Source organism: Perissodus microlepis, chromosome 5, assembly GCF_051167445.1.
Source record: "Perissodus microlepis isolate ML-2025 ecotype Zambia chromosome 5, ASM5116744v1, whole genome shotgun sequence".
NCBI classification, from domain to species: domain Eukaryota; kingdom Metazoa; phylum Chordata; class Actinopteri; order Cichliformes; family Cichlidae; genus Perissodus; species Perissodus microlepis.
Genome location: NC_140465.1, coordinates 19,567,882 through 19,580,261, shown reverse-complemented (window position 1 = coordinate 19,580,261; position 12,380 = coordinate 19,567,882). Strand labels below are relative to the sequence as shown.

The window sequence follows — 12,380 nt, the reverse complement described above, 5'->3', positions numbered from 1 at the left end:
TCACATTCACACCCATACAAGCATTCTTCAGTTTTTAGTTCATTTTACTTGGATATCTTTAGAGAGTTAAGAGAAATTGGACTAGTGGAGTTTATGGTTCACTAAATCACTGTGGATGACATGAAAACACAGTAACTCACACCCAGTCCTTGCTTTTATAGTTTCTGGTGGTCATTTTATAAAAAAGCTAATGGTAATGTTTGTCACACTGCTAGTGTTTTATACTTCAGTGGGAAATCTACAATGTAACCTACTGCCTCTGTGCAAACCCCACTGAGCCATGCACCTTAACACAGGCTGTTGCTTGACGTGCGTCTCCCTAAAAATGTAAATACACGTCAGGTTGGCACACCTGGATTCATCCTGCTCACTTCCGACTACTTTTTCACAGCAGTTTTTAAATATATCAGTGAGAGAAAAACAACCATCATCTCAGTATAAGGAATAACATCAATATAAGGACACACATAAGTTGGCAAATTCCTGGAGAGAGTGCTGAAACTATCGGAATGGATGTGAGGGACTTTACAAAAAAGTGGAAAAACTTGAATCAACCACGATAAAGAGTGGGGACACAGGTGGGAAAAAGTCCCAGCATTTTATTGGTTTCTGTCAGCCAGCAATATGTACGAAACACGAGCCACACACACAAAAAAATCATACAAACGACATCGGCCACTTCTACAGGTTATATCGTAGAAAGATTCCCAGTGAAAGCGTAAATCAGACCTTAGCTGCACAAGATGCTACCAGTGATGCTGTTTCTATTGTTGACTTGACATTACGGTCATAAATGAATGCAGTGGATTTTCAGCTTTTCACTTGCTTACATGAAGACTTAGTTGTGTCTGCTTTTGCAGTCAACAACAGCACATTCATGTGTTTGCCTTTGTGGGTGAAGCTTCCATGCTGAAAGCGAGTGGCAGAGCACTGATTGTTGCAGCAACAGGCAAAATAAAATGACTGGTTCCAGTTTCAACTTTTCATAACTTTGGGGTGAGAAATTAAAGTGACTACCAATAGGAGCAAATGATACTGCTGATTGACACATGAGGGGGTGGTAAGTAGATTAGAGAATTACCAAAACAACTGAAAGCCAGAATGCCCACTAGCAGCAACCTGTCAGCCACGGAGTGATGTGTGATGAGTGAATCACTTTTTATGTGGCTTTAAAGTTCGCAGAAGAGAATCTAGTGAGTAAATGGTAATGTTGGTCTGTGAGGTAGCTGCTTATTCTTTCATTCTTTTTTCAGGGGTGTCAGGCTTGCTACTAGGAGAGCATGTTGACATAGTGAAGTAGAGGAGGAATGAAGAAAGAGGCTTGATTGTCACCAGGACTTTTCAGGCTGCCTGCAAGACTTTTCCTTGCTATCAGTTTGTGGCACCATGGTAAAATCACTCAGTAGCCAGCAAGATAAAAATGCAACCTTCTTTCAGCAGTTGCAGGAAACTGATTATTCAATGAATTTCTATTTTTGTATCCAGTGTACCCCATTGTGAAAACAAGATACTGTAGCTCATTGCCATTGCCTTGTTTTTCTTTCTTTTTCAGGTCCAAGAGTGGTTATGTCTAAACTGTCAAATGCAGAGAGCACTGGGGATGGATATGACCACACCACGTTCCAAGAGTCAGCAACAGATTCACTCTCCTTCTCATGCAACCAATCCAGAACCTAAACCTAACGCTTCAGCTCAGCCCACACCTCAGACACATACACCTCCTCAGACGCAGCCTCCATTGCAGGCCCATCCAGTGCCTGGCCCTACCAAACAGACTGGTCCAGCTGGCCCAGGTCAGCAGCAAGCAAGGCTGCCTCCAGGGGCAGTCCCTCTCCCTGGGATGGCCAAGGCCCCATCCCAGCCTGATTTATCCCGTAGCTCACCCGCCCACCAACCCCAACACCCCCGCCAGGACCAGACACGCAGTGCAGGAAGCTCCCCTTCACGACAGCCCCCACCTCCAGAGCAAACCTTCGGGAAGTTGTTTGGCTTTGGTGCGTCTCTTCTCAATCAAGCAAGCACTCTGATATCAGAGACTACTCAACCCCAACAGCAGCCCCCTAAACCAGCCCCCAAACCAGGAGGACCTCCTGGTCCAGGACCTGGGGCAGGTAAACCCTCAGGACCTCAGTCTGCACAACAAGGGCCTCGACCCCCTTCTCAGCAGCAGCAACAGCATGCTCCCCCGGACTCCTCTAAGGCCAAAGCCTCTTGTCCCCTCTGTAAAACAAATCTCAACATAGGCAACTCAGCAGAACAACCCAACTACAACACCTGCACACAGTGCCGCTCCCAAGTGTGCAACATGTGTGGATTCAATCCCACTCCACACATAGTCGAGGTAAGATTCTGATTTCCAACACAAAATGGCATGTTTTTGTGAAAAACGCTGAATTGTTGCATACTCGCTACAATGGTTGTTATCAACTTGATGCTGCCAGGTCATCTTGGTGTGCTCTTGGTGTGAACAGCTTCATTTCACTGAGGATGACTGCTTGTACAAATCCAGCATGTGGCTCCAGGGATTGTCAAATATACAGCAACTGCTGCATTTATTCTATCCTTGAGAATCACCGTGACTCTGATTCTCTTGTTCCTTGGTATTTTTTTTTTTAAGAATGACCCACTCTTTCTCACTCTCATTCTTTAACACAGAGCTATGAAGGCATTATTACAAATGATAACTAAATGATAAATAGCTAACTTGATAACATTTCTTCATTGATATTTGGAGCCTTCACAGCTTGCACAAACAATATTTTACATAAGCCTGTGAGCTTCTCCTTTTTCTCCTGCCTTTCTCTATTTCACAGTCAGGACCTGCTTCGTTCAGCTCCGTCAGGGCCTTTCATGTGGTTAGCAGAGTGAAGTCCAAGCTGTGACTCACCTTGTCAGTGACTACCCTGGAGAAACGCAGAAATAAATGACCTATCTACAGGAAACAGAGGCTTATTAAATTCAATTTAATGGATAATCTTAGTATTGGTTAGTCATATCTCAGGGTCACCTGAGGGTATATTTCTTCTTTAAGTGCCCCCTTGTCCTGTGTCATGCTGGGAGTCTGGTTGGTAAGAACAGGACCTGACAATAGCATTCAGAGCCAGGCAATAACAGAGTTTAATTATGCAAATCAAGTCCAATTGAATGATAGCAGTAATAACAGGCTTGCTGCAGAGCGCTAGCGTTGTATGGGCGAGTCTTGTCTTCACAGGCATCGGGTTGTCACAGGCAGTAGCACAGCCCATTCATAGATTGCTATGGAAACAGAGCGATAATTTGTTTGTCAGCCATCCCTTACATGCTTGGATGCTGAGATGCTCAGAGTCTGCAAAAACTTTCAGACTGCCGTTGCTCTTCTTTTAGGAGGAACTCAGTTAATAGGTGTGTTGTGTTTCTGCTCTGCAGGCTTAAGCCTGCATCTCAATCCAGCATTCTTTCCAAATCTGTGAACAGGTTTTGTTGTCATTCCTTGTGAGCTGGCAGGTGGGTCGCTCCAGAGTGGGTGAGAACCATTTGGACATGGTGTGAGGCTTTGTACTTTGAATCTTGGTTCCTCAGCTTGATTTCCACAGCTTGTTTGGCACAGATATCCTCCTTCTCATCCTCTCTTAATCTCTCCAAACTTTAGTGTTTCTTTGCGCCGGTAATGTTGTAACCATTCTTTCTTCTTTTCAAGGATGTGGTAACAAAGCTGTTGGGGTTAGGGATGCTGTACTGTTGTAATTGTAAAACTTTCAATACGATGCATCAAATACCACTTTTGCACAACAGGAAGTTTGAGCCATGTTGATATAGAACGTAGGCCATGGAGGAGAATTGTCAGCATTATGGAGATGTTTAAACTAAGCAGTGGTAACAAAACTAAACTGTGCATGAGTCCAGCAGACTCCCAGCCTTTACCACATTGAAGAAGCTGTCATATGCTAGATTTATTGTCTGTTTGACATACTGGTGGTTGGATAGATCTGGATATCCTCTTCCCACACAGTTTTTCAATGTCATGACAGTGTTGCTCATTAGCTATAATAATTTTGAGCAAGTTAGTCAATGATGTGATGCACTTTTTATGCATACAGTGACACTATGATTTTATCCATGTGCTGATTTGTGTTTGAGTTTAAAGAAAACAGCTTTATCAGGTTTTAGCTAAACAAGAAATACTAAATGATGAATAGTTTATTGTGTATAGTGTTTGCTGTTATTTATGTTATACTAGTTTTTCATTAGGCGCAGGTGTTTGTGCTTAAGACTGCTTGTTATTGCAAATAACTAATCAGCTAATCACATGGCAGCAGCTCAATATACTTAGGCTTGTAGATATTGTCAAGATGATCTGCAGAAGTTAAAAAAAAGCATTAAAATGGGAAAGGAAGCTGATTTAAATGACTTTTAAGGTGGCATTGTGGTTGTTGCCTGACAGGCTGGTCTGAATGTTTCAGAAACTGCTGAACTGCTGGAATGTTCCTAAACAACAAACTCAAGGGTTTATAGAGATTGACCTGAAACCAGTAACTTAAATAATCACTTGTTACAATAAAGGTATGCAGAAGAGCACACAACACAAACTTTGAAGCAGCAGAAGAAGACCACACTGGCTGTCACTCCTGTCAGCTAAGAACAGGAAATCGTAGTTACAGTTCACACAGCCTCACCAACACTGGACAACAGAAGATTGGAAAAAGGTTGTCTGGTCTTATGTACCTTGACTTCTGCTTTAACATTTGGCTAGTAGAGTGAGAAATGTGCATAAACCAGTGGTCCCCAACCCCCAGGCCACGGACCGGTACCGGTCTGTGAGTCAATCGGTACCGGGCCGCGAGAGTTGAGGCTCAGGTGTGGGTTCAGGGTTTTTAGCATTTATCGTTCTTATTGTTATATTGGTTTCCCTTGGTCTTTTCTTGTGTGTTATGAATAAATCGTCTTTTTTTTGGTACCAGTACTGGTTTTGTTTTGTTGTATTTATCCGCGACACCTTAAAGGCCGGCCCCTGAAAATATTGTTGGACATAAACCGGTCCGTGGCGCAAAAAAGGTTGGAGACCGCTGGCATAAACAACATGAAAGCATGGCTCCATCTTGCTTTGTACTGTATCAGTGACTCAGGATGAATTTGCAGCAACTGTGATGGCTAAAGTCAACATGGACCAAAGTCTCTAAGCAATGTTTCCATTATCTTGTTGAATCCATGCCACACAGAATTTAGGCAAGTCTGATTGTAAAACATTGTTCAGCCATTGTAACAAAATAGCCTGTTGGTGTATGTTAAAAAAAAACATCATTACCAGATTTATATTTCTTTTCTGCTTTTGTTTTTTTTTATATTGTTATTTAATTGCATCATATTTTTTAGAGGAGCAGTTTGGTTTTTACTGATACAATTATCTGAAGATGTCTGTTTTTCCTGCTACAGTTGTACAGAGAACTTAGAACAAACAGTTCCTACAGTGTTGACAGCTCAGAAGATAATTACATTAACTGAAAGCGGGACACATGTAGAGAAAACACAAATAAAGTACAGTGTCTAGAAATTGGCAAACAGAGGAAACGCAGAGAGAAAATTTACCTAAATTCATTGGAACTATAAAACTCTTGAATTATTTGTTTCAGCCGCTTGCCTACGTCATGCCAAACCATCTCCGGTAACAGATTGTTACATTTATCAAATGCATATTCTCTCGCAAGGAGAAAAAAAAATTCTAGCCTGTGGAAATCAGAAAACGCTTGAAGCATTCAGGAAGAAAAAAATATTTTCCGTCACATTATTAGTGACACAATTCATAATTCATCCAGAGCGAATTAGGCTGAGCTGCATTATATAAAAAATAGCGAGCCCCTTTTTAATCTGCGATGAGACGATGATTGCCAGTGTCTATGCGAGAACGTGTTGAAGAATGGAGGAGGAGGAGGAGAGGAAGGAAAGAGGTGAAAGATTGAGGAGGAGGAGGAAAGTGAGAATCAGTGATAATTAGTGAGAGGAAGCCAACTGTTTGTTACATTGCGGAATATTTCACATCAATTAGTGTTGAAAGTCATGTGTGGCTCTGAGTAAATAAGATGTCCTTGTTTTGGGAGGTTTCCTCCTCCTTTATTGCTTCTGAAGGAGATTAAAACAAACCTCCGTGTCATTGTCATCTCCCCAGAGTTTGGCTGTAAATAGAACATAGAATATTTTCACTGGAGTGTCTGCTGCTCAATCTGTTTCACAGTACACTGGATTTCAGTCCTTACTCCTGAATAACTCTGTGCTTCTGTCTCTCCTCCTGGTATCACAGTCTGCTAGTGAGGCAGACACGGCAGAGTGGATGTCATACTTTAGATCTTTCATGACTCAAAATACAGGTAGAGGTGTGACTGACATAAGAAATTACCTCTGACTTCCCAGCATTCTCACTTTAACATTACTTTAAAAAAACAAAACAAAACCATGATTTCATTGTGTTTATACCCCATATGCCTATTTTTCCCCGTCCCCACGGTTGGTTAGATGTTCTCATCCGACCCTGTTTGCTTAAAATTGTTCCCATTGTTTATAATGTGAAAGAGGCCCAGAGTGGATATTTAGTCAAAAAGGAGCAAATTTCTCACAGAACTGCAGAAAAGTGTAGAGAAACAGAAAACATAGCTCATCAATAATTCAGTGAAGGAGAACATTATAAATAGTTCATGCAGTGTGCAGCAGTGAGAGAGCTGTGTTTGATTCCACATGTCACATAGGGTCAGTGTGTGTTGATGCATGTGTGCATGTGTGCGTATTTGTGTCTGAGAGACAAGAACGCATAAATGCAGGTGTCCTGAAACTAGTTATTGTTTCTGGATACGTATTTGGACATTTAGACACAAATATTCAGGCCTCTATGAAAGAGTTGTTCCTTCTTTTATGGGAATGTGGCTTTTCGGCTGCTGGTTAATGCTCTAATTTTCTAGAGTATCGAGGTAGATCAGACAGACTTGTGTTTAATCTAAGCACATCCTGGTGATGTGTCACCAAAGTAAAGTTCAGCTGTGGTCTATTTTGGATCTGGTTTCAGTTCACGGTGGTTAGCGTAATAAAAAGCTGAAATAAAGTCAGAATTTAATAATCAACTTTTTGACATCAACATATGATATTTACCAGTTATAGTATACACTGTTACAGTCTCATTCTTTAATATGCACAGCTGTAGCAAGGCAGTAAAGAGGAAAAGGCAGTCTGTTAAATGAAAAACCTGTATGGTAAGTTGGCGCCTTTTATGCGCCTTCCACAGAGGATAGAATAAACTATGCTGCTCACACATGAAGTGAATTTGCAGAAGCAGTTTTAGCTGTTAAAACAGGGCTGTCAGACATATGAACTGTGGGCCACATCCAGTCCACCAGAGGAGTGGATCTGGCCCACCAGCAGCCCAAGCAGTGTAAATTGTAATCATTAGAAATGGTTTTAATGCACATGTAATGACAGTAGATTGATGTCTCAAGAATGTAGTTTGGAAGTATTTTATTTTTATTTGTGCACTGTTGTGGTTCACTAAAGATCCAGTTAGGCTGTACATGAGTCATGAGCTGAAATTGGTGAGACACCTGCATTTTACATATGTTTAATAAAAAAGACTTGATTCGACTTGTGTTGCGAGCTATGCATGAATGAAATTCATATGAGTTATACAAATCATTGGTCTTCTTTTCTGGCTTTTCACCACAGGAGCCCGGTGTCCTTGAGTACACATCCTGCATACAGTGAACATATGTAGAACATGTAGTATTTGCGAATGTGTCACCGGACTGCAGGAACACAGTTGCTGCTTTCACACAGAGCGGCAGTGTAGCTGAACACACCATTCTTATTCTCAAACATGTTGGAAGTGTTTTCTGAAGGTTGGCACCAGCCTGTGTCTCCCTTAGGAGTCTCATCCAAAGCCAGATGGCTGGTGGCATCAGGCATCCAAGCCTGCCATGCTGAGCCTGGCTGCTTCCAAAGTGATGATGGTACGCCATCACAGATTCAGACACCCACCCGGCCTCGATCAGCTGCTCGCTGCCTTTTAATATTCTCATATTCCTTTATACTGCAAGTGCTGCGTGCCTAGAATAACCCAGTGCAAATAGGTTCTGGAGGAAGAATTACAATTTTCAGGTCCACATGAATCTTGCACATGTCATTCACGCCTGCACGTTTCTAGTAGGAGTGAATATGACTTAATCACAGCCACTGAAACACGATAATGGGGATTACAGCTACATGCAGCGAGGTCTGAATTTACCGTTTTAATTTCTCAATTTGTGAGCTGGCTGTTGAAAATTACAACATAAAAATATTTGTTTTATGTTTAATGTGGAGTCAGTAAGGACAACCAACAACAGCATTATTATTTTGTAGTTACTGTATACAGAAAGGCTAATTTTCTACATTTCATATACTGAACTATGTTATTTAACTACTTTAAAATGCTAGTAGAATCTGGTACTTTCTAGCTCCACAAAGACAGGCACGTGTGCTTTTATGGATGCTCACACACGGAGCAAACCTTATTCGTCTGTTCTCCTCAGCTTAAAATGGCCCTTATGCTAAAAGTACATATATATTATGAAACACCTCAATGCTTGCTTGTACCTTATGATACCTTTGGATATTTCATCCCTTTCTCATATGTGACTATATGCAGATTAGGGTAGATTTGCCATATTCATACAGTAAAATTGTCCTGCTGACACGTCATTCTTCATTGTGATGCTCTGGTTGTTTTGTTCTCTTGTCTTATTTTCCACTTCGTGATGGATCTTTGCACGCACACTCCTACTCTTTGCGTTTCAATGATCTCCTTGTTCCTTTTGCATTCCTCTTCCTCGTGTCTACACGAAGGAGTTGGGAACTGCTTGCTGTTGACACATTGATTGAACTGGCAATTGCTTCTGGTTGAATACCTTGCAGTTGACATTGCAACATGGGTACTCAGCGCTCTTGATTTAGTCTGTGTTGTATTTATTTAGCCACAACAGAAGGACTAGCATTTTAAAACCTGCGCACATAATAAGAGAGTACTTAAAGGAGCTGATACGGAGGGAAAAAAAGAAACACAGAGATGAGTGTGTTTCTGTGTGCATGTTAAGGGGTTGAGTGGGGATTTGGGGTTGGGGTAGGTCGTAGAGGGAGCTAGTTGGGAATAGTACTAATCCATTTTGAGAGAGTTTGGTGGTCCCTTTGAGTAAAGAGCTTAACCCCAACACACCATTGTAAAGATCCACCCACACAAATAAGTGCCATCTGAGAATTGTAAGCCTTGTTGGGTGATTAAACTGAGACAATGCCATTTCTTACTTTGTTTGATAACCATGTTAGTATTGAAGAGGCTGTAAGAGGGAAATACCCTGTTCTTAATCACATAAACCCTGCGTTTCTAATAAATGGGTGCACTCTTAGCTTGAATTAAGGTCAGTACAGTATACACTACAGTATGATAAAATTCAGTGTGTATGACTGTGCTGTGGATGACTTGAAGATGATGTGGTGTACAGCCATGACTGTTTCCTGTTGAGATTATGTGGCACCCAGCACAGATGGCTCGCTGGTTTGAAGGCTTAAATGCCACTCACTCTCATCCCTGGGAACTATGTGTTTGGAACCAGGCTCTGTGCTCAGACAGAGTTGCGTACTCTTTCCCTGAACTTCTGTATGCAGCAGATCTATGGAGACAACCAGAGGCAAAGCTCCCAGAGCAGCTTTTAGAATTCAAGTCTTTTTGAGATTTTTGACATTTTATGGCAACATTGTTTTGCCCGATTGTAAAGAAAAGAACAACAAAAAGTAGAAAAAGATAAGAGGAAAATGTCTAGCACGAAGCCGACACTGGGACTGCTTTGGTTTCCGCATTATTCTGCTGCATTTCTGCGCATTGCAAATGTAAATTTGTCTCTAGATGTCTTTGAGATCAGCTTTAACCTATAACTTGCTCTACCTGCACCGGCTGTAGTATCAGTGCTTTTCATGAATAACTACATGAGGAGCACATGGATCATACTGAACTTGAATTACCCCTTCAGACCTTCTGGTTCTATCTTCAAATGCCCTTTCTCTCCTATCTTGTAAGCAAATGTGCTTTGAAGCCTACAAGGGGCCTCGGCACTGGCTTAATCACCTCTTCAAAACTCATCTTCAAGGCCTGATGGCTATGCTAACTAGCTTTAGCTATGCTCCAGGGATGTCTGGCAGTGTTGGGTCTATCATTGCTGTCAGAGCCACAGAGGTGGGCCAGTGCAGTCCTCCCATCTCTGCTACTGGGCCCTCCCGTCTTAACACATCACTTCACACGCCTCATTGGTGCTCCTGCTCTCTCTTCCCCTCAGCACCTCAGTCATGCGATTGCTCCCTAATGCTAGCATTAGGAAAGAAGGAGGGGTTAGCTGAATGCGCTCTATGCTTAGAGGCTGCAAATACTAAAAGCCTGGCAACACAAATGTGAGATTATAGGACAGGAATGTGTGGTTGTATGTCAGGGGAACACAAAAACCGAGCCAGGAAGAGGGAGAGCTATAATGAAAGGGAGCGGGAGATTGAGAGACAAAATGAAAGAGATAAAGCTCACTGATCGCTCAGATATTACATTTAACCCCTTGCTAATCTTCTCAGTGCTGCAGCTGTCGGGCAGCTCTGGAAATGACCAGATCAGTTAGTGATGGTCTGGGCTGCTGCCCTGAACAGCATCCCAACAACAAGTATAGCAAAAGCAGCCTGAGGATCTTTAGGCTCTTCTAAACAAATGGTGTTCTCACTGTCTCCATTAATTAAGACATCGGGACTCTGCTGCCGAGGAAGATGGAAGCTGTGTTTTTTTGTTTTTTGTTTTTTTTTGATATAGTATTTTCTGTTCATTGGAGAGTTGATCCCTGTTGAGAGGATGCCACAGAGATGTGCAAAAGACTTGAGCCACCACTCGTGTCTCTATATTTTACCAGGGGATATGGGAAATAGATGCAGAGAAATGTGTAAACATACATGTAAATGCAGTATAAAAAGGGGAAAACAGAGGGCAATATCAGCAAACTTTCTTGTCATTTCTTTAAGAAGTCATCAGGAACAGTTTTTCTGGTCTCCTGAAGTACATTCAAAGCACTTTGGATGTTGGCTGCCAATCCCACACTGTTTTAATAACATTAAGGTCTGCGCTCTAGGGAGGTTAATTCATGACTGAAAGTGTTCCACTGTGTGTTTCTAACCGCTTATGCTTTTATTGCATTGGCAGCGTGTTTTGGCTCATCCTCATGCTGAAAAGTGAAGCCACTGCCAATCAGATGCTTTCGAGATTGTATTTCATGGTGGATCAAAGTTTGACAGATCCCCAAAACCGCTGGCTGAAATGCAGACCCAAACCATCACAGAGCCTCCACCGTGTTTTACAGATGGCTGTAGACACTCACTGTTGTACCTCTCTCTTGAGCTCCTCTGTGCATATTGATGATGATTTAAACCAAAAATTCAAAATTTGGATTGAGATCATCATCATCAGATCTGTTGCTACTGATTTTCAGTCCAGTTGTTTTCTAAGTTGGCACAACTCAGCCTTTTCTCTGTTTCCCTGCATTAACCCTTTAAAATCAAGTATATTATATTTGATGCAAGTTTTTGCGAGCTTTTGAGACTCCTACATCATTAATGTGATTTTTCTTTTTCCCTCTGAAAAAAACAAAATAAATTGCACTGTACATTTTTACAGAATACATTGTTAAGAAATGCCTGATGTAGCAAATATGGTACAAATTTAAACTTGCAAAGTTACTTTTCACCAGAAGGTTCACTAAACACTCAATTTTCATGGTTTGGACTTTAAAGCGTTATGAATGGCTTCTTGACAGCCACCCTTCCACTGGTACCTGATGAGGCTTCAGGGAAAGCAATGAATTTAATATACTATGTTTCATATGGACACATCAGCCTCTTGAATTGCTTAAATGTATAATCATGAGAAAGAAGTTTGCAACTTTTTCTTACATAAACTTTCTCCCCAGGACATTTTGTCACGTGTCAAGTTTAGTATTTTCTTATCTAATCCAACCTGTGTGAGCCCAGGCTATCTACAGCTAAGGTAAAGCACACATTGTGTCTCATTGTGGATCTTTTCATTAATTGAAATTGTCTAATCCTGTCTAAATTATGCCAGATCATATCTATAAAGCATGTAGATACATTTCTAATAGCCACATTTCATACTGCCTTGCAGACTCAGTCGGATGCATATAAGATGGCTCATCAACCTGCACGTGAGCCTACTGTAGAATTAGCAGACATATTTCTGCTGGACGTGTTCCATTAAAGTTGTCATCTTACTATGTTCTAGTGATAGATTACAGCTTGAGTGACTTGTTTTGAAGTCTTATGTGAGGTACATAAATTTTATTTGCTTGACTGCTAGC

At 41.5% G+C, this 12,380-nt stretch overlaps 1 protein-coding gene across 3 annotated transcripts in view; it reads left to right on the top strand.

Annotated features, from left to right (window-relative positions):
* bsnb (bassoon (presynaptic cytomatrix protein) b) overlaps positions 1 to 12,380 on the top strand; it is a 79,735-nt gene that overhangs the window by 25,570 nt on the left and 41,785 nt on the right. For all 3 annotated transcript variants that reach the window (XM_084928589.1, XM_084928588.1, XM_084928587.1), the window contains exon 3: positions 1,553 to 2,341. In XM_084928589.1, coding sequence (XP_084784715.1) covers positions 1,553 to 2,341 — 789 coding nt within the window. The remainder of the gene's footprint in view (positions 1 to 1,552; positions 2,342 to 12,380) is intronic.